General features: G+C 38.0%; 1 protein-coding gene across 3 annotated transcripts in view; it reads right to left on the bottom strand.

The window, feature by feature from the left end:
• TFEC (transcription factor EC) overlaps window positions 1-21,719 on the bottom strand; it is a 68,646-nt gene extending 46,927 nt beyond the window's left edge. For 2 of the 3 annotated variants that reach the window (XM_071803325.1, XM_071803323.1), the window contains exon 1: window positions 21,543-21,719. In XM_071803325.1, the coding sequence (XP_071659426.1) occupies window positions 21,543-21,569 (27 nt within the window). In that variant the 5' untranslated portion in view covers window positions 21,570-21,719. Of the gene's footprint in view, window positions 1-16,457; window positions 16,539-21,542 lie in introns of those variants that run through there. The other variant, XM_071803326.1, reaches the window with a different exon arrangement.
• Window positions 21,720-23,340: the final 1,621 nt, after the last annotated feature.

Below are 23,340 nucleotides of genomic sequence, written 5' to 3' on the forward strand. Positions count from 1 at the left end.
CTCCAGCTCAGCTAAATTTAACCCACATTTTCAATTTCTGAAGCAAGATTTACATGTCAACTACTAAAGTTTCATTTCCAAAGGTACACTTTACATTATTGTAGCTTTTTCTCTCTTTAGAAAAATTTATAGTGCAGTTGAGTGGAAATTTACATTTGACAAGGCAAGTGAAAAGGTCCTTTTCAATTATATCACCAACCCCCTTTTCTGCATGAAGGTCTCCATAAACATTCAACGAGAGACTGAGCATAGCAATATCTGTAAAGAATACCCAAGTCACCTGAGATTTGCAGACAGAATTATCCTCCTATTTGCTGGAAAGCTTTGAGGAAATATTCAGAGTAGTGGGAAGAGCAGGAATTGCTGACTCGAGATGAACAGGTGCAAAATGAGAACTGTGTTTAACTTGATTATGAAAGAGGAAAACACTGTGACTAAGGAAAATTAGAAAAGTTAGACCAGCTGGCTGACAATGTATGTAGAAAAAATAGGTCTGGACAAAAGCTGTCAGAAAACTGGGTGATGGAAAGAACATTAATTTCAGTTTCTACTTAGAAGATATTTTAAGTATCTCTGTATTCCCAGACAGAATACTTGAAATAAAAAATGAAGACCTTCATCAAGAAAATAGGTAGAATAAAACTGTGAAAGAAAAGAAAGATGGGTCAGTCATAATGAAAACTGAACAACTTTAAAAGAAGAAAAAGAAAATAAAGATAAAACAATTAAACAAGGTGGGAGGTAGACAAAACAAAAACAACCAAAGAACACCAGAACATAAGAATAATAATAGATTTATACCCTATTCCAGTTTCCTAGTGGATAGTTTACTTAGGTGCCAAGCCTGAAACTGCACTAGCAATAGGCAGAATGAAGCAGTTCTGTTATAATAAACACGAAGGACTGGAGTTCCTAGTGCCTCAGCCAGAAAGCCCCTTGCCAGCATGGGCTGAGGATCATACAAAAGACTACCAGTAAAACAAGAAACACTGCTAATCCCCACCAGACTTTTGATCATTTTATGGATCCAAAGTAGACCTGGTTGTTTTGTTGCTAGGGTTTTCTTCAAGTTGGCAAAATTTGGATGAGACTGTGAATAGGCAGGCAAATAATTTAAAGCTTTAACTGCTTCATTAAAGAAAATTCCTGTCTATCCCCCCTTATAGACAAGACAGTACCAGCAGTACAGTTACACTGCCAAAGGATGTACACAGAAGCTTATTTGAAATAGATTTTGTCAAAGTGTGCAAGGTGTGTGTCCACTGTGGAAAAACTAACATGGATGGGAGGGGAAAGGTGTCTCAGGAAAGAGCAGCCCTGAATGACAGCTAATTTGGTTACTAATTGTACTTTGAATCTTGAGAAGTAAAGGACCAGGAGATTTTTTGTTTGTTTGTTTTTTGTTTTTGGTCTAAGAATTCAGTAAAAGCCACAGAAAACTCCATAGTAAACATTTCTTCTCCTGATCCCAGTACACAATCTCGATTTCAGTGTACTGGGTATGCAGTAGTCCCAGCATTTAGACTTCAATAATAACAAGTGTGTGTTACAAGAGAGATGAACGTGGCTATCAGTTTCCTAAACTTACCTTTAAAGCCCACCATCTGAGAGGTTTGATATAAGATACTCTGGGATTCCCTTGATGTGACAGATATAGAAAAAAGTCTTTGCATAGAGGCAAGACAAGTAAAAATGGTTCATGGTACCAGCAACAGTAAAATTCTAAGTGTTTTTACTGTAGGCTTCAGATCTGGATACTGTCTCTGAAGAAAATGTATGGAGAGTAAGAAAAAGCAAAAGTCTGGTAAGGGATTGAAAAGAGAGAATTACAGTAAGTGACCTGTACAGCAGTAGGAAATAGAATAGATATCATCCACACTTTGATCAATGACATCAATCTCAGATTCTGCCTTATAGCTGTACAGTAAAATCAACCAGTTTTAAAATAGAGTATATAAAGTATTGCAAATTAAAAAAAAAAAAAAAACAAAACACCACAAAAAAATACTCTTCAGGGTTGTGATCCTGTATTAGTAGGTAATGGAAGTTGAAAAGTTGAAGGCCATGTCTCTATCCTCCCAAGTCAATAGCCTCTCAAAAGCTTTAACAACACAAGGAAGACAGAAGGTGGACACAAAAGTAGTGGTTGACTTGAGGTACAATGAAGAAACAAAAGTATTTAACAAATATCAATTCTCAAGAATCAGTTCATTTCTTCTGTTTCTCTACAACTTTTGTAGTTTCACAGTTTTTGATTCTACAAGCAAATAGTTTTTATTTAACCTACTTATTTCCAATTCTCAAATTTTGTGTTAGTTAATTAGGAGCTTACTTTGTCTCTACCTACTTCCACCTCATTGGGGGTGGAGGGTAGGAGAGGGGGGATTGTTTGTTTTTGTTTAATCACTGCTTATTGCTACAAGAATGTCTTTATCCTTGCTAATACCTTTCTAGGCCCTGATACTGCAACTACCTACACTTTTTCCATTTTATCCTACCAAGGGCTTTCACTAATTTCAAGGGAATACTCACATGGTAATTGTTTGTAGGACTGAATCTTTAAGTAGTAATTGTCAAGGACGTCCTGCATTAGTGAGCTGTGAAACACATCCTTAAGAAGTGTACCACTCTTTGGTTGCGTGACAAAGAAGTCATATTTTATGCCCATTTACGTTACTGAGAACTGTGCATAAAAGCTTTTTTAAAGGATTTGAATTTTCAGCATACAGCTATAATGTTTTATGAGATTTCATCTTCTGCTCTTGAAAGCAATAAAAATTTTGGCTAACCAAAGGACATGTATGTCTTGGAAGAAGCAAAATGACTAGCTGGCATTTCTCGGCTTAAGTTAACATTCTTTAATCACCAGACCATGTTGTGTCTCCACTACACTGGATTCTTCCTGAATGCAGCAAAACAGTCATGCCATTCATAGGAAAATCACTCTTTCTGCAACTCTCGCCAGTAATTTGAATTACAGTGGATTTGCACTCGGGAGTTCCATGTATTCAGTCCATGTCCTTCATACATTTTCCCTCTATGGCCTTGAGCAAAATATTTAATCTATTTTCCTTTATAAATATGAATAATAACGTTTATTTATCAGTATTATTATATCTTTTTCATTCCAGAAAATCTTTGGGGCAAGGATTATTTCAGTCCCACTGGGACAATTGCGCCTCCTCTTCACTGGGACCTTTAGTTGAAACATTTCTTCTACTACAACTGCTACCAATAATAATTCCTTACTTATCCCAGTAAAAATACAGAGCAAGCAATTTTATATTTCAATACAAGACATACAGTTTTGAAGCTAAATATAAAAATTCAGTCTCATGTAACTATTTCCTTAGCAGCATAAGATTTATTCTCCCAGATTTTCTATAGCAATCTGTTAAGAAATAAATTGCTTCATCACAACAGCCTAAGCTGGGTTTTTTTGCGTGTGGGTTTGGTTTTTTTTCTAACTAGTAAAATATATTTACAATGTAAACACTGATGCAGGTTAATTTTTAATCTATAAGGGCTTGATAAGAGCATATTAAAGTCTGGATATACCCTCTCATTTTGTCCTTTTATTGATAGAACTTGATGTTTCTATCCTTAACTAGAAATGTCTTGCCTGCTCATGTTTATGCAACACAGATTTTTTGGGAGAGAAAAAAAAAAAAGAGGTACTGTAACATCAGAAGGAAACATCAAAGGACTAGTGGCAACATCTTAAGGCTTTTATCAAAGTAGTAAGGGAATGCATTAAAGCAACAATATATGTAGCTTACAAATGATAGGACTATCAAATTCAACAGTATGTCTGATGAACATAGAGGACACATTTGACATGCAGTCTTTGTTTTAAAATACAGACTTGAACAGTGGTTTTGCTTTCAAAACTATGGGAGAAATATTTAAAAGTTTTATACAAAAAAAAAAGAAAAAAAAAGGAAAACCAGGTCTTTAGGTTGCCTCAATCAATGCAGCTGCAGTAGAGTCAAAGGCAGTCAAGCCCACTAACTCCTGACAACATTATACTTTTATATTTTGTGTCTTCAACACTAAATAGATATATGTTAGGCTTTTTATGCCTCTGTACTTTTGTACCTATATGAGAATTGAGAAACGGAGTACTGGGATATGGTCTAATGAATAAGAAGTGTAGATAGTTCTAGTAGCTCAGAACAAGTCTGTTAGGAAATTGTGGAACATGTCCACAAAATATTTTGTTTCCCAAAAGTATTTCAAGCATCTCCAAGCTGGCTTCATTTATTAGGAAAAGGTTATTCATTGTTTTCTTTTTATCCCTAAAGCTTGCATTTATACAACTAGTAGAACCACCACCATGAAAAAAATTCCAGAACTGAATGAATTATACACAGTCTCACCTTGAGCCCAGCCCCAACCCCTGTGTGAAGCACAGTTGCCTATTCTGTTTACATTTATGGCTTTAGCAGCCTCCCATAGGAAAAATATATGGATTATGAGTCTACCCCAGGAAGATACAGCCTTTCTCTCAGTCTCTGCAGTAATAACTGGCTACAAGTCCCAGCTAACCCCAGGCCCAGACAATACAGCTTGTGGTCCCAGTAATTCCACTAACTGCTCCTGGTATGTTGCTACTGCTCACTGCTGTTAATATGCAAAAAGGCTTCATATGTTGGGGGATGATAACCATTCACCAGTTTTACAACTAAAATAACTGGGAGTTCATATAAAACTAGTTCAGATAGAGCTGAGTTTAAAAGCTAGTTCTGTTATACGTGTGTATGTGTATATAGATATGTATTTTAATAGCCTAGTCTAAGACATAGTATCATACTGAGAGTTTAGAAGTGAGCCAGCCCCTCATAGCAGCAAGACAACACACAGAAAACAATTAATTTCCATAATAAGAGATCTGACCATTTAGTTCATGAGAAGAGTACATGTGAAAAAATGTTCTGGGTCTAATTCTTGCCATTTATTCCTGCTGGATCATTACTCCATTAGTTGTGTTTTCTGGAACCACGGAATCCTGGTCAAGAAAGACAAGGAAGAAATAACAAATGTTCAGCATCACTGTATCCCCTCTGCATTCCTGTTTCACCCCCACTGATGTGCCGTGAGTGTGTCAGTCTGTGTAGGGTGATGTAGGGATGCTAAACAGCTGCTTTCTCTTGATTTGGAGCTCTTACAACATGTTCTGTGAATCTGAGGGCTGTAAATTCACAGGCAGCTGCTAATCCGGGTAGAGACGAAAAGCAATGGATAAAAAATAGCATAGGGACTGGGAAATAAGGAACGGAATCACAAACCTCAGCTGCTGGGGTTTTATTGCAATGCACAGAATTTAGGAAAACAAAAACAAAACAAACAAACAAACAAAAAACACACCAAAAAAACCAGGTGATTCCTCTTTACTGTGTCATTTTTATTTGCTTTTGGATAATGAGCATTCTGTTTTTCAGTATAGGATGTGACAGAATTAGGCTGGCAGCAATGCTCCTATGGCCAGAGAGCAGAACACTCTCTCAGGGCAGAAGGTCGGTATTCAGAAAGTAGTTATTATTCTTGAAAGTGTAACTCAGAATCTCAGGGGAAAACCAAGATATTTGCTTGTATGCATCAGGTCCCCAGACTGATTAATGCTCACTACAGCAGAGATATATGGATCTTTCTTTCTAATAGCTCTTCCACGAGCCAGATCCAAAACTATTTTTGCACATCCTCTCTCATCACAAGCTCTCCACACACTGATACTAGTTCAAAATGTCAGCAGGTCAAAAACGTCCACTATATCTTATTATTATTTATCTATTGCACTATAGTAGCATAGAGAAGTGGTGGTAGAGCACAAGGTAGGAATGAAATGGGGTTCCAGCCCATCATCATCACTTATATCTACCCTCTACCACGTTGGCAGCCCAGCACCTGCAACCTGCTTGACCCATGCAACTGCACAGACAGTAGCCATGTGTCTCCTAAAAGCCTGTGGTATACCAGAAACTCCTCATGCTATACATTTTGCAAACTCAGAACAAAATTTCAGGCTCTGCCCCATGTCACACGTTGCTCAGGAGGCACAATCAGCCGAGAGTTATAACCACCTGCTTTACAACATGGCGGTTTTCCTGCTTTTTGAACATGACTGGAAATTTTTGAGCTCCCGAGTGCAACTCTGATTTTGAAATAAACTTTAAAGGTCTTGTTTCTCTAATACTGGTAAAAATCCAATATATAAAAACCTCTTTGTTAAAACTGAGGCAGTCAAAAAGGCTGAGTAATTTGACAAACACACATTTCTGCCTATCTATTAGAGAGTTTGATCAGGATCTCACAGATTTATGAAAGAAGTAATAATAAATACAGCTCTGAACCAACAAGAAAGAGAGCAGGAATGAGAGAGGGGGAATACACATTCAGTGCCTGTTAATTGTCTTGCTATATGGTCCTCCGTGCTTGTGGGAAGTCATGTTTTAGAAACATTCATGCAGATATCCAGCAGAGAGCACGGTATCCTTTTCAGTAGGCTTACTCATACATCTGCAACAGCTAATGAAATAACTTCTTATGAATATTCAGAGTACTTTTGTTAATAATAAAAAGAAGGCACTGTAGTAGCCAGCCATTATGTAGACTGGCACCAACTGTTCAACTTTTCTAACAGAAAAAAATAATTGTGTGTGAATTGGATTGCTCATCAAAGTAAGACAGATGTAGGAAGGAGGCAGGCAGACACTGCAAACACTTGCATCCCTCCTCAGGCTCCACCTGGAACACCAGTTATTCAATTACCAGGACTTACCTCTACAATCCACACAACCTCATGCAGCACTGCACAATAGGACTATGTAGCTAAAGACTAGATAATATACACAGACAGTTTTTCCAAACTACAGCATGTTTGCAGACCTGTATCTTTCAATGTAGGAATTCTGAAAAAATAGCACTGAGCCAGACTGAGACCAAAAAAAACTAATGTTGGCCATTTCTGGGTTAGTTTAGATCCCAACTGCTATATAAAGTTTTACATTCCTGCAACAAGCATATCAACAGGGATACAGTTTCTAAATGTACCTAAGAGGTGTGGTAAACATACAGAGGCACAGTGACTCCTACTTAAGTGATGAAATTCTGAATTCAGATACATAAAGACGTATAGATATCATGCAGCTGAGCAGGCAGTGCTTATCCTGAAGACGTCCGCTACTCTTCCCCCCTCCACGCTTCCTTTCAAAGGAGAGCTCTGTCCTTGAGCACAGAGCAAAGGTAGACAAAAAGACATTTAGAGCATTCAGAAGATCTTTTTTGTTTTTCTAATTGGATCTTATACACTAAGCAGAATTCCTCCTCATGACTGAGCGAATAGAATTAAATTGCAATTATATAACCATGCAAGATTTTATTCACAAAACATCTACTAAACAATTGTCTATAAATTAAAGTGTCTATTATTATTGGTGGGTTTGTCTCTCATTTTCACTTTTTCACAAATCTTCTTCCTGTGCAGGACCTCTTTTCAGATCCAGCTTTACCATGACACTGGTAACAGATCCCTCAATGGGAGATGACCAAGCTGTAAACTCAACACAGCTGGCCTTTACTTAACTGTAAAAGAAAAAATCTCCTTCACATCTTTCTGTTCTGTAAAGAATGTGTAATTGAAATGATAACTTTAAATGGTAATTTATAGACAGTATATATATAATACATAATATATAATGTATAAATACATATGTATATATTTCTTTCCGTTTATCATACATGCCTTCCCATAAATGGATGCACATGCAGAGAGCTTTCAAAGCAGAAAAAAAGACTTGCAGCTTATCTCAAAACTCTCCATGCACTTGAGTTTCTCATCTTAATATATTCATTAATCTTATTGGCTTCAACATGCATTTTTTGAATCCCAAAATGAAAAAGTGAGGTCTGTTATGATTACTGTCATTTTTAAATTATCTTTCCCCTCAAGCTGAGACAAAAGTCTCCCTTTTTTGTGTGCTTCAAAGTACAACTTTGGTTCCCTGCTTACTCTCACCACTTTTCCATCAGTAGGACTCTGCAGACAACAACAGCTCTCTCAGAGTGGGGCAGAAATAGTCAGCCTTACTAATCAGTCCCTGTTCACAACAAAGAAAACTGCAAAACACAGCTTGAATGAGAATAAGACATATCTAAATAAACCACACCCAGATACCTGAAGGAAGTACAGAGAGCCACTAACCCCTCATGCAGTCAAAACTTTAAGGTGGGTCAAGCACTTTTTTAATTCTTACCTAGTGAAAACAAGATGGAGAAACCTCAAGGGATACTTCAACAGCCTTAATGAACACATTGAAGAGACCACAATGAGTCCCCAGGATGCAAGCACATTGTTAGTCTTCAGCATGTTCTATACATGATGCTGAACACTGGCTGACAGAGGGAAATAATAATCCAGACATCACTTCATAGAATCACAGTCATAGAAAGGTTTAAGTTGAAAGGGACCTTTAAAGACCATCTAGTCCAACTCCCCTGCAATTAGGAGGGACATCTTCAACTAGAACAGGTTGCTCAAAGCCCTTTCTAACCTGACCTTGAATGTTTCAAGGGATGGAGCATCTACCACCTCTGTGAGCAACCTGTTCCAGTGTTTCACCACTCTCATCTTCAAAAAATTCTTCCTTATATCTAATCTGAATGTCCACCTTTTTATTTTAAAAATCATTATCCCTTGTCTTATTGTTGCAGGCACTACTAAAAAGTCTGTCTCCATCTTTCTTGTAAGCCCCTTTTAAGTACTAAAAGGCCACAATAAGGTCTCCCTGGAGCCTTCTCTTTTTCACACTCAACAACCCAAACTCTCTCAACTTTTTCTCATAGGACAGGGATTGCACTTCTCTGATCATTTTTGTGGCACCCCTCTGGACCCTCTCCAACAGGTCCATGTTTTTCCTGTACCAAGGACTCCAGGTAGGACCTCACCAGAGTGGAGCAGAGCCATCTCCCTCACCTGCTGACCACTCTTCTTTTTATGCAGTCCAGGATACTCTTGGCTTTCTGGGCTGCAGGTGCATATTATCAGCTCATGTCCAGTTTTTCATCCACTTCTGAAGCTGTGGATCAATGCACTTCACACAGGCCATGAAGCAAAATATTCACTCATGTCATTTGAGTGTTATGTTTCACTTATTCATTAGTACCTTCAGTGCAAATGAACTGCTTCTTACAAGTACAGAAAACCACCTTCATGGAAAGCTATATGGACCACAAAATACCATAGGCAGTGGCCACTCTCAGGAACACTTTATCTAGTTTCTAAATGTGAACTTAGGGGTGGAAGTCTGGACATAAGACAATCTTTCTCAGGCATTAAAGACCATGTGCAGACAAGACCCATGAAGCTAGCATTAAATACATGGTTCTGCTGTCTTATCTGCTCATTCACCTGGGGAGTAAGTGTGCATTTAATTTCTTAGTCAAAATTAAATTAATTAGAGTGCTAAATGTTATAGGTTCAAATGAACTGTAACATGAATTTCATGAGACTATTCATTAGATTTTGGTTTGGTTTAATACTGCTAAACCTGAAAATATTCACACTTAAAAAAAAAAAATATATATATATAAAAATAAATGTGTGTGTGTGTACACATATAACAATGACATTCAAGTCAGAGAACAAAAGCCATCATAGGAGAACAAAGTTAGAATCAGCCTCTGAATCACTTTTGTCCTGGATACAGGTAGCAGCTTCATGCTCTGTTCTGACACAAATACTTAAGGAAATGAGAATCAGCAGAAAAGGAGTCAGGTGTTGATCTTTACCACACAAAGAGAAAGGTGACTGATGCAAACTGAGGAGAATTCCTTTGGATACTACAGTGACTACTCAGCTTTGCTGAGCTCTTGTGCATACTCTCAATCCCACTGCTAGTTTTTATGAGGATTTCAATAGTTCAGCAATTTGTTACTTCTTGCCATGTTATATTATCCAGGTCTGTGTAGAAGCAGTTGAAGTATCACTTACGCCAATTGTAATTATATTTTCTAGAGGCATTAGTGTAATTTGAAGAGCAGTGTGTTTGCTATGTCCCATCATCAGAACAAGAGAGCTCTATTCCATGCTGTGGTTGTATCATTCCTTTTTAAATACTTAACTTCTGGGGAAGCCAGTAAAAAATGATCTGTAAATATGCCTTAAGCACCTGTGCGGATCTGTGTTTTAATCTAGTCTCATGAATTAAATATATATACACACCTCTAATCAGAGTTAGGTTTGGTCACTTAAACTTGAGTTCCTATAGCTTTTGGACAAGTCAAGCTCAGTTTAGGCAGCTTAAACTAACATAACAATGAGAAAAAGTAGTCCAACTTACCTACTTGTCTCAAATGATATTCATTTTCAGGTATTCAGGAAAGGGAAGGGAAATCGGATGATCATGAGAACAGCCAGACAGACCATACTAATAACAGTGGGTTCACTGAAGTGAAAGTTAGTGATGGTGAAAAAGAAAGTTCTGAATAGGAGCTCTCTGATGATGTTTTACTTTCCATAACATTGTTATGAACATTCCTCATTTGCACAGTCTGCACATCTGTAGTGATGAATTTCACAGGCCTATAAAGTTATGTTCAAAAATCTTAATAGCAATGTTTATATGATACTTTTAATTTCCTTGACAGTTTTCTTTTCACCTGTTTGATTAAAAGGAACAAAAAAGCAATAACATTCCCAGACTTTCAGTAGCTGCTGAATATGTATGCCTTTGAAGCCACCTTAGTCAACTTTAAACAATATCCAAATAAACAGAAAATAAATTATTTCAGTTATTTATGTTCTGACATAAATAATTATGGTAATTCCAATATTGAATTTACAAGAATGAAGTTTTATCATTATGCATGAAGTTATATTATTACATGTAACAGAAAATCTACAGTTTGGATGTAACCCTGTAGAGAGGCTTTTCATCATTTAAACATGATTTGAAGGAGTGGGAGGCTTTCCTGCACCTTACTGTGTTCTATTTCATCTTTAATTTAACCCTTTGAGCATTTTGCAAAATGAACAGGAGTTGTGTGCATCAAAGAAAAAGATCAATTTGATTAATTCAGTTTGGTTAAAAAGTAAAAGTATTTCAACTTGCTATCATGTTAGTAACTGTACAGATAAACTACAATTCCTGTTGGTGTTTATAACTGGTTGGAGAGTTTTTTTCAAAGACCTCACCATGAAGAATGAGAAGCTGCAGACCTGATCAAACATCTACAGGCACTAAGGTAACACTCTAACTGCAGGAGCCACAGACACTTTCAGAATTATTTACTTTTCAGAGGAGAGAGCCAGTTTTTAGGCTCTGTCGTTTCTTGGGGATTATTTTGAGTAACTTTCTTTCCATTTGCTCAACAGCTCATGGGTGATCTGAGCAGCAACCACAACATGATCCACTCTGAGAGGGAGCAGAAGACACCCCAGAGGCATTGGGCACACATGTGGCAGAGTCAGTCCCAGTTGCCTGTGGTTCCCTAAACAGACTAGGAAAAAGTTCCTCTTACTCTGGTACCAGCCTCATATCTATCACCACCCACCTCAAGATACCCTTCCTTGAATGCAATATGAAGCACCCAGATATCAGCAGTGGGAATTATGTTACCCCATAGGTCTTGCAACATTTGGGGAAACAGAATTTGAAAATTTCCCACACTGCAGTGCGAAGTCATTTTTTAATAATTTTTAAATATATTAGTACCATTGAGCTACAGATACTGCCAATTATATGGTTTTGGAGTTATCTCATATGAGGAAAGTAAATGACCATCTTTATCTTTCTATGCTGGTCACACTGGCTGAGAACATGCCTTCCTATAATACAAGTCATTTCATTAAATCCCAAAATATTCTAGCTGAGTATCTACATCCTTTTAGTTAAAGTTTATATGGCACCATAATTTATACACTAAAAATTTGAGCTGTCTTTACCAAAGTTCTGCAAGAACTAATATTAGCAACTAAAACTGAACAGAGGCCACCCTTAGTTTGAGTTGAGAGTGGACTCTAAGCAAAAATAGTCTGAGTCATGCCATTATTGCTCAAAGTCATTACATTTCACTGTCCTATTTTTAGACTTTTTAAAATAGATGTCAAGCTCAGAGACTGAAGATTGAAGAAAGTTAGGATGAAAAAGAACACTGAAGTTTTTCATTAGAAGACTCATTTTAGAACATGGGGACAAAGTTTACTTGATTCACAGGTTAAATTTTGTTTAAGTAAACATTTGGAGTGCTAGTATTTTTAAATTTTATCAGCATCATTATTTTTATTTAGTTCTACAAATCATTCCTAATTCTCATCTTTTGAGTCTGCCATCTCATCCATGCTTCTGCTGGGTGGTAAAACTGCCTGATTTTAAGACTTTTTAATTTTGTTTCTGTTTTCCCTGTTTTCTTTTTTTTCTTTTTTACCACTGTGGAACACATCTAATGTCGAAGATTGTCAGTATAGCTCACCGACACCTTGTGTTTATGTTCACATACATGATGCAGCTAAAACAATTGCATTTCTGAAAACAAAACAAAACACACAGAGAGAAAAACAAACAAACAAACAAAAGAAAAAACAAACAAAGAAAAAACACAACCAAAAAAAGCCCACCAAAACCTAAAAGAACATTTCATGCTTCTCAGTCAAATTGATCACATTTAGCCAATGGAAATTAAGAAGAGAAATGGTACAAAGTGATCTGAAAGGTGTTGTATTTCCATGTTTTCAATCCATAACCTATGTGCTATAGATCGTGAATTTCCACTTACAGCACTGTCATCAGCAGTTTATATGATAATTAGAAAAGTTTCTCTTGTTTATTTGGCCATTTTCGAATCAGTACAAGTGAGAGCAGCTGCAGTAAAGTCCATTGCTGAACTGGTTTGCAGTGGAAGTGCATTTGGCTCACTGCATCCATGAAACTGACTCTGAAATTGCCTGTGAAACAGGCTGTACTCTTTTGTTTTTTGGTTGTTGTTTTTTTTGTTTTTTTTTTTTTGAGGATCTGATTATCTTGCAAAACTTTCAGCACTTCCCTTTTCAGATGAGGCTGTGAAGTGTGAGTAGTCTCCTCTCATCCTTCCTTCTCCCCTTCCCCACCCTCAGGCTTTCAGCTATTGCTTAAGACTCTGACTTAACAAGTAAGTTTGGAGGAGCATGGCAAATTTAATAATACACATTAGCTTTAATGGATCCGAGATATATGGTGAAGAACTTTGTTTCAGGACAAGAAGTGTGTATTCCCATGCAATGACTTGAGGGGCTGGGTCACTTCGGCCAATTCCTGCCACCTCTCTGTGCCATCTCTCTGCTGCTCTTTTGCCTACCCTCCCTAGATAAATGATAAATTCTGCAAACCACACTCTATTTCTTGCCTTCCATTTTTACCTGATGGGACTAATGCCTAAGTTTAGAAACTTCAAAGTTAGACATCTCTACCTGAGATGATCCTCTTGCTGGAGAGAAATCTCCAGGAGATTATTTGTTTGACCAGCCATAGACAGCTAACTAAGGATTACACAGAGGTCTCCTGAGTTCTCTTCTGTTTATTATGAAGGCAACCTGGCATTAGTAACTCAAACTAAGACATCCAACTTATGGACACAGACACAAGAGCAGATGGAGTCTCTCTAATACAGACTGTGTGGCCATTTAGACAGTATAATACAACTCTACATATAAAATTTTATCTCAATTTGGATGGATTTTCTTTAGTTGAGCAGATTTAATCTTCGTTTCCAAGTCACAATTCATTAAACATCCAAAAAGGGGAAAATTATTTTGTTCTGCAATATCTTGTTCCATCCCCTAAAGCCTCTGCAGTGCATTCAGCCATGCAGGGAGGTGAAGAGAGGGATTCCACACATGCACAGGTGAGCAGCTGGATTGAGCATAGTCTGAAGGGAAGCTTTGAAACATTGTACGAAACTGAGGAAAGCAACAAGTATTTCCAACATGTGTAACCTGAGACTTAAGAAGCAGCTTTTCTTTAACCTACACTTCTATTTTCTCCTGAAAGAAACATCAAACCAACAGGTTTTGAACACACCTCTATAGTCTCTGCCAAGATGAAAAGTTAATAGATCCCCATGGGTATGGCTGCTTGATCAGCAAGGTTATTTTGCGCTTGGCTGTGCCTGGTTTTGCAAGCGCTCCTTTACTGAACCGTGGTATAATTATCGCTTGCAGAGTTTGCTCAGTTCCCAGTCCTGTGCCAACAATTGCTTGCAGCTCTGTGCTGCTTCCCCTGCTTTCACAACTCAGCAGAATCTGGCCAGTTACAGGCAGATCTGACCACAACATTGCCCAGCTCAGATTACCTATCATCTAGATGGGCAACATACCAGTACAGGCCCAAGAAGCCTCCAAAGATAATGTTATGACCGTGAAACAAATCCTGAGCCTCTGCCCACTTGATCACCACTTACTGCTTTAAGGTGGCTTGCCAGCACTCTGGTGACACAACCCTCCTATGCCTTTGTGCAAAAGGATCCTCACAGAGATGTTCCCTTTCTGTTTTGGTACAGGGAAAACAATAGCTAGGGAAAATGTATAGTCTTGTACACTGACAGAACAACTCTATAAAGGTGAAGTAGCTTAGAGCAATGGATTAAAACACAAAACAGCAGGGTAAAGCACACCTCAAGGGCAACCTTGCCTTTTACTGACCTGGCTTAGAAATTTCTAATTTGCACCTTCGTTGTCTTAAATACATTTGCATTTACAATTGTGCATTCCCTCACACCTGAATTGATCCAACATGACCAGTTACCCTGGAGCAGAGTACAAAAGTGTGTCTCGAGTAAGTAAGTGTTATTTCCCAAGATTACTGTCACATTTGTCTTCTCCCACTCAGCAAAGGCATTGGGCATTTTTGAGGTTGGGGAATATGCAGCAGGCCAATATGAAGAAAAAAGAACAGCTTCAAATCTAACCTTGTTATCTTTGTTTTTTTTTTTTTTTTGCTTTTGCTTCCATGCAAATACATGTTGGTTCCAGCATACAAGTTTTGCATTAAATTAAGGAATTGTGTCCTGATTATGTCTAAAATACGTGGGTTGATGATTGCTCTTTGTTAGATCTTACTTGTCCACAGTGACAAGTGGCTTAGCTCAGATGTCAAACGAGCCAGTTAAGATGAGCTGTCTAGGAAAAGCTTCATAATCTGACTTGGGACAAATAAGCATGATTTTTTTAAATGTACCTTGATTTAAAATTAGGCATCTAAATCAGTACTCAGCCCTGTCAGTTGTCACAGTGGTGCCATAATTCCTTTGTGTATAGCTCTCCAAAAGTCAGTTGCTCCCTTCAGCATTGCAGAGAGCATGTTGACTTTGATGTGAAATTATATATTCAGGATATTCTTGTGAGAACCACAAAGGTGACTCAAGAATGCCAGTCCCCACTGATCTTATTGTAGACCATGCTTTTAAATAACTTTCAGGCTTTGAAAATTCATCTACATTTTGGACATTCAAATTTGAGAGATTTGTCCATGACTGTGGAGGCAAAAAGTGCAAGTATAATGAAAATTGTTAGATACCACATAGTAATTATAGGTTTGGTGGACAGAGAGGCATTACTGGTTTTTCCCTTAGATCGGTGGTCTTTATTTTCCTTTCCCTTAGGGACAAATTGTCTATATTTAGAATCAAGTTTTTATTGTGGAGAGTTTAATTGTGAATGAACATAGCTTTCTATACATCCATATAAATGGATTTAACATATGTACATACATGATTGTTAAAGTCTCCATAGTTCTAAACATTAGTTCAGAATCAAATATAAAATGGACAAAGGGAGGGGGTAAACTGCATAAAGGAAAAGTGTGGTGTGATATAAATATTATTTGAATACAGCCTTGCTCTGAAATTTTCAGCAAAACTTCCACTGAACTTAATAGAAACTTCGTGTAAATAAGCAGTAAAGAACATGTATTGTTTTATATAGTACAACAACTTTAATTTTATGAAATAGTGGAATGAAATCTTCCTGTCTCCTCAGAAAGCAGTCTATTAAGTTAATGGTCTAACTTAAACCTGGTTAGCTATGGTGTAATGTTATGGCTATAGAAGTACAATAGTTTAATTATCATGTGGTCCAAATCCCGATGGCATTAAAAATATCTTTTTAAACAACCAGTTCCTGCCTCAAAAATGCCCTGCAACTTCAATGGTAGTTAAAATACAAGCATTAAAATCGATTCTTAATGACTACACAATTAAGCCCTGTTGCGCAGAGGCTGCTCTCGCACACCCTGGCAGAGCAGCGGGTGCTGCCTGACAGCCTGGGATGGGTGCTTAGTTTCTCCCAAGGGCTGCCACCACCACTGCTAGGCCCTACACCCACTCCTGCTGTCTCTGAACCCCCACTAGGCCCTGTCAGCTGGTTGTCCCCCCCCATCAAGAAGTCGAATGGTCCCTGGAGACAGGTACTTGCCTGTCTCCCTACTCACCCTTGCTCCTTACTCATACCGCTTGTGGCAGACATGACCAGCCAGCTTGAGGTCAGTGATGCTGAGGGAAGCAAGTGCCCAGGGGTTTCACAGATTGTGCTTCCCTTCCCACGAAGGGTGGGGACGAGGTTGGCCTCTTAAGGAACTACTAGAAATTTGGTTCTATATTTGACTTTCAATGGCCGTTAAAGATCATTGCTTATGGCAATGTTTGCGTAACACCACCTTCCTCTCACTAACAAAACATGTTGTTTGGAAGTGAGGTGGAAATTTTAGCTATTACTTTAACATCTTTAAATTCTCAGAAATATGTAAGAAAATCTGCGCCATAAGCTATAGCATAAAAATATTCCATGTACCGAGACAAAATTAATACAAGATGAGCTGACTCTTTCATCACAGCAGGGAGACTCAAGAAAAAAGAGCCCTGAATATGGATCAAGGTTTTAGGTATTTAAAAGGGCAAGTCAGGTGTATGTGGTGTTGAAGACATGTTTATCTTGGATTGAGATGAGAAAGTTCTGTAATCAGGGTAGGCTCTTGTAATGCAATGATTTCCTTCAAATTATGAGTAACTTGAAATCATGCTACATCCCCTAAGCCTTTTTTTCTTTTTTTCTTTTTTTTTTTTTTTTCCTTAAAGTAGTGCCTATATGCTAAAGCCTTGAGGGAGGCAATTTTGTCTCTTTTAAGCCCAGTTTTTATGACTGCTATAACTGCTATGGGCATATTTGAATCTTCAGATTCGGATACTTTCAAAGATGGGAGTTTGCATCCCTGAGTCCAGTTCAGGAAAGGAATCACCTAACCCTTCATGAGAAGCAAGAACTGGGATACACAAGCAACGACAGATGAGCTACAATTGGCACAGCATTTTCCTGTTTTAATTATTCATTACTTGGAAGACGCTAAAACACTTTGAAAGGTCTCACACTCACAATCAAGTATTTGGTGCACAAAACTAAAAGCAAGGGGGTTGAGATTCAAATGGCAACTCACAGTTTTTAGTAACAATAAGGGTATAAGTTAATAGTGCCTCTGATCTCAACAAGTAAGAAAGGTCCATTACGGCAAAAAGTTATACAGGGGCAAAAACATCAGACAGATACAACATTCAGGCACTGAAACAGACACTGAAACAGATCTGCTTTCTCTTAAAGTTGCTGAAGATGCCACTGCTATTCTTATAGCATTACAAACCCTAAAAAAATATAAAAATTCATGGGACCTGCAATGGCCTTCACCTGAGCTCCGCTCCAGACAGGGAGAGCCAAGCTTCTGGCGGCGTGCTTGCAAAACTGAGGTGGATTCAGAGGTCCACAAACAAGATAACCTTCACCAAAGTTTTCGTGTTTTTTTTTCATGAGAAAGCCTCTTTGACCTCCAGACGGAGAAAATTCTGGCAAGTAGTATAGAAACCATCATGGAATGGATCAGGGTGGCGAAGTGGACAGGAATGGAAGGTCTGGCCTTAGGGGAAATGGACTAGTCGCTCTCTGCACCTTTTAGCATCGTGCTGACCATTTCCCTGAGATTCAGAGGTGAATCCTTTATTCTTTTGTCTAAGGAATGCACATTGTGAGAAAGTACAAACAGTATTGATAACAGAGGTCAGCTCCCTCCCCAAGCCATAAAAATTTCCTTTTTTCCGTGTTAGAGAAATAATTAAATTAAAATGTCATTATTGCAATATTTCCCTGCTACATATACCTTTCACCTAAGAATCTCAAAAGGCTTTGTCCTGGTAATTATTGTCATCCTTGAAAGGCTTGGTAATAAAGTTTGTATATGACGCAGTTTAGGAATAAATCTCAAAAACAGAGGTTGCACTCCCTGAGTCTGATTACTGACATCCTGTGTTTTTCCCTTTCTAGTATCTAAAAATTTGGAAAAAAAAAAAAATAATAATCTCTTCCAGACACATTTAACCCACATTTTACTAATAGTCCCAGTAAGGCACTGTGCAGTGGATAACGGGCCAAATGAAAACATACCAAAAGAAGATAAAAAAGTCATGTCAAGAAGAGCCTGGATTTTGCTAAGTTTACAGCCTTTGATATATTCAAGCACATAGTATCAGCCAAATGAAGACCCTGTTTTAGAAAGCATATGGTTTTTAGTCAAAGACACCTAAGGGTATGCTGAAATGCCATTTTTTCAGGGAATAGTGACTTGAATGGAAGCTCAGCAGTTCCCTGACTGCAGGCCAGCATGGATCCAGCCCCTGGGTCCCATCCTGTGGGAACAGTAGGCAGAGAGACCTCTTTTCAAAGGAGGTCAGCATTTGAAACAAGAACTGCCCTTCAGCAACCACGACTCCCCTCTCCTTTGCAGTCTTCATTCACTTTCTATTAGAAAGCAATGCAGCTAGGTATATTCTAAATCTTATCTGCTAAACGTCCTTAAAAGCCTGAAGCTGTTCCTGTTCTCTCTAAAAGACAGGAACTGAGCACATCTGAGAGACAGGACTGTCCCTCAACCCCTCTTCCTCTGCCTTTTCCATATATGGTTAGTTCTGCTATCAAACCTAATCTGTTTTCCATGTATAAGAGCAGTTTTGATCATCAAGGGTAAAAAGATGAACTCCCAGTGTGTTTCTAGGAAACTACTGTGGGATAAGAAGGTTACAAGCAACTGCCCAGGCACACTCAGCTTGCTGCTGTTTCTCTGGAGAGAAGGAGGGGATATCAGGGCCAGCAGTGCAGCTGCTTGCAGGAGAGGGAAAGCAAGGAATAGCCTTCTGCCATTGTCCCTTCCAGGAGAGAGGGAAAAAGCAGGGGGTACCTGCTGGGACGGATGCCCTCAAGGGGGTCCAGACCTGGTATCCAGACTTATATTGTGCTGCTACAGTCAGAACTCATACCCTAAACAAAGATAAATTTCCTTCCCTCATCACATAAAGGGAAGCTGTTTAGATAAGCCGCACATCATAAATGCATTGTGATACCCAAAGCGAGAATAGTGCTTTTCCCTGTAAGAGCAGCTGCTCTTTTATGGAGGTTGATAGGTGAGAAAATGGAAGAGTTTTATATTTCATTTAAAATTGAGCCACTGAGCTTTCTAAATCAATATCGGTGCCCTCAAATCTCAGACCAAAAAATACCTGTCAAAGGAAGAGAATTACTGTTTTCATCATTCTAGCCATCAAAGTTATTTTGATCAAGCCTATGTGTATTTTTAATAATGATTTTCCTTCTCCCCCAAAGTCTTGTTATTCACTTGAAGGTAAAATTATACAAAAAGAGGAGCAACTTTCTGAAAAAGTGTGAGAACCTCTGGGACAAGATCAACCAGTATTTTGTCAACTTGAAATCTTGAATTATACATGTGACAGAAGGCACTGTGAGTATGGCTCTTCACAATACAGATAGTTTAAAAATATTTTTTAACAACACACAATAGTGGCAAGATTACAATAAATCATAGTTTACTGTTTGTTTACCATCTTTAACATTAATTATTGTGAAGATTATATATTTATGACATCCATGTCCCAATGTGAACAGGTGGAAAAGACTTCCTCATGCTATGAGAAGCCTCCATAAGAACTGGAATTTGAACTTAAACGAAGAACAATCCTGAAACTGTGACAGAGTGTTTCATACATTGTGTAAGTCATGCTGAGATTCACACAAGAAACTTCTATCAATCTCTGCCTCTACTTGTAGCACTTTTCCCAGTGCTAAGCAGTGTCCTACTACAAATATTTAAAAATTTAAAGAAATTCTGAGAAGTGTTACTTAGAATTTATCAAAAACAACTATTCAATTTAGAATATGTTCTAATAAAGCTTTTCCAAAACTCGAATATTTTTGCCCATGGCAATGAGAAAGTTCTGAATAAGGTATACATTCTAATGGATGAATCTATGTGATAGAAGACAACAACGAAGGAGTACTACACACAGATCAGTGACAACATTATTTCAAACAGTTTGAGTGCATTTAAAGGGAGGGAAGCTACTGATCATTCATCATATTTATAGCTGTATTTATGCACTGTTAAATCACACCTTTGTTTGAAAATTTCACACATAATGGTTTTTCTCAGTAACATGACTAAGCTCAAAATGAAATACCGCGAGTTGTATCGGAAATTTTTATTCTAACTTTATTACTATTCAAGATTCTATTTTATGATTTTACAGTTACAAAATGCAATCCTCTTGAAATGAAACTCTGCATAAATTTTGGTCAAGCTATTCCAAAAAGACAGTGATATGATGGAGATCAGAATGTGACATGTAATACTTAGGTAGCCAATAGTTGCACAAACAGCTACATCCTAACAGACTTATCAGAGGTAATGGGACGTTTTTAAATTGTTGTCCATAAAAATACAGAGCACACTTCAGTGTTTGAAGCATTTACGACATTTTGCATATTTGCTATGAACCCAAATTCGAAATAACTTCTCTTAACTTAAAAGAAAATTAAGTTTGCACCCATTTGTGCTCATAAGCATGCTTCTAAAATTTAAACTCCTTCTCAAGTCTCTCAAATACTAAACCAAAAAGGCAGTTTTTAACCATAAATGCAATAATATTTAATGTGATGGTAATAAAATAACAAATATCAAACACTAAAACCTGTGAATAGGGAGAAGCAATCATGGCGAAATTGAACAGCAGAGCAAAAATACACATTATTCACTCCTTGAAGATGACTGCTCTAATGTTCTGCTGCTTCTTCTATTGTTTATGAAAAGCTACTCTTAATTAATTAAATACCTCCTCAACAGTTAAATCAACACTTTACAACAGCATTTACACTAGAAATAGAACAGTGGAGATTTCATTTATAACTTTGGTAAAAAAAAAAAAAAAAAAAAAATTAACCCCCCCCAACAAAAATTCTGCAGATCAGGAAGATATTTTCATGGATCAAAAATAATGAACATTCATGTTACCATAATGCCGCCAAAATGGGGGGGAAGAAAAGCCTCTAAACTGTCTCCATTACTATGCAAATAATGTCATGTACATGTGACACATGATGTCAAGAATTTTACTTCATTTCTTACAGCTGAAGGAACAGAATATATACACTGATGCTATAATAGGGTTTGAAGTGGAGTTATACATACCTGCCCATACCAACTGTATTCCAGCATTGTAACCTCAGTGAACACCAAGTCTTAGAAAACTCAGAGCAAATTCGTGAATACCAACTGTTTCACGTAAGACAAAGCCTATGACTATGCTGCTACTTTCCCTTTCAAGGGAGTGTGCTACAGTCTACAACTTTTTACTTCACCACCAGCACTGCTACAATCATTGCTTTGTTGAAGTGTTGTGCTCTTGCAGCTAAAACCTGTTGATAATGAACCTGAACCCATTATTTTGAGTCAATGAATTGAAAGAAATAGGGCAAAGAATGAAAGCCACAGGGCCAATTACCAGCATTCTTTGATGTATTACTTGCTAGCACCCACCAAATCACTTTGTGTCTTTGTCTTGATCCCCTCTGTTATTCATTAATTATTCTGGAAGGGTTAGAGTTCAGATAGCTAATTGCACAGACAGTCTTACTTGGTGGGGATTCTCCCTACACTGACACTTTCCCCAACTGTGCCCAGCCACCTTGTATTATGCCAATTAATCCAATTCTTGGCATTTTTGTACAGTCCTCCAGGTTCTTTTAAAGCTTTGCCTAAAATGTTTTCACTCAGGCTTGTACAACAGAGGCTGAAGAAGATTTGTGAACTCGATAGATAATGTTTTACAATTGTCTTCTTCATTCTTTATGAAGGTCACTGGCCTTAGCAACCCTGTTTTCTTCCCCACATGCTTGTCTCTGTATTTACAAGCATAGTGTCTGGTACTTTTATTACATGTGTAGAAATGAGAATTATTTTACAACATTTAACTTTTCCTCTCTCTACTCCTCCCTCCCCGTTCTTTTTGTCAGAAAGGACCTTTGCTGAATTGAGAGGTAGATGTCGCTTTATATCTTGAGAGGCAATTTCTAGTAATATTCTTGTAGTTAACAGAAGGAAAATATCATATTTCTTTGATATTAGTCCTAGAACACTTCCATGTTGAAAATTTCATAACACACAAAAAAAAAAGGAATAAATTGTAACCATGAGAATATGAAAAAGGGAAGCAAAAACTTTCTGTTCCGTGAGGTCAAAACCCAGGCTCCTGTTTGCACACTCAGTAACTGTTCATGGGCTTCCAATTCCAGAAAATGAACACTTAGGAGTCTCTTCATTTTCACCCAAGATGAGAAAGAAAATGTCTGTTTCCTGGGTTTGGCCACTAATTCCATGTTTGTTATTCTTTTGCCACAGACAGAATCACAGAATCATTTCTGCTGGAAGAGACACTCAGGATCATCGAGTCCAACCATAACCTAACTCTGGCACTGAACTGTGTCCCTAAGAACCTCATCTAAATGCCTTTTAAACTCCTCCAGGGATGGTTACTCCATCACTTCCCTGGGCAGCCTGTTCCAATGCCTGACAATCCTTTCTGTGAATAAATTTTTCTTAATATCCAATCTAAACCTCCCCTGGCACAACTTGAGGTTATTTCTTCTTGTCCTATCACTTGCTACTTGGGAGAAGAGACCAACACCCTCCATGCTACAACCTCCTTTCAGGTAGCTGCAGAGAGGAATAAGGTCTCCCCACAGCCTCCTGTTCTCCAGGCTAAACAGACCCAACTTCCTCAACCACTCCTCATAAGACTCATGTTCCAGGCCCCTCACCAGCCTCATCACCCTCCTCTGAACTGTCTCCAGCACCTCGATGAGGGATGCAAAACTGAACACAGTATTCAAGTATTCCTGCTCCTACAACCCCAGAAAATTAGTAATTTGGGATAAGAGTTTGAGGACACAAATCAGAAGGGGCACAATTAGGACCATGCCTATTCACA

This window comes from Patagioenas fasciata, chromosome 1, assembly GCF_037038585.1.
Source record: "Patagioenas fasciata isolate bPatFas1 chromosome 1, bPatFas1.hap1, whole genome shotgun sequence".
Lineage (NCBI taxonomy): Eukaryota > Metazoa > Chordata > Aves > Columbiformes > Columbidae > Patagioenas > Patagioenas fasciata.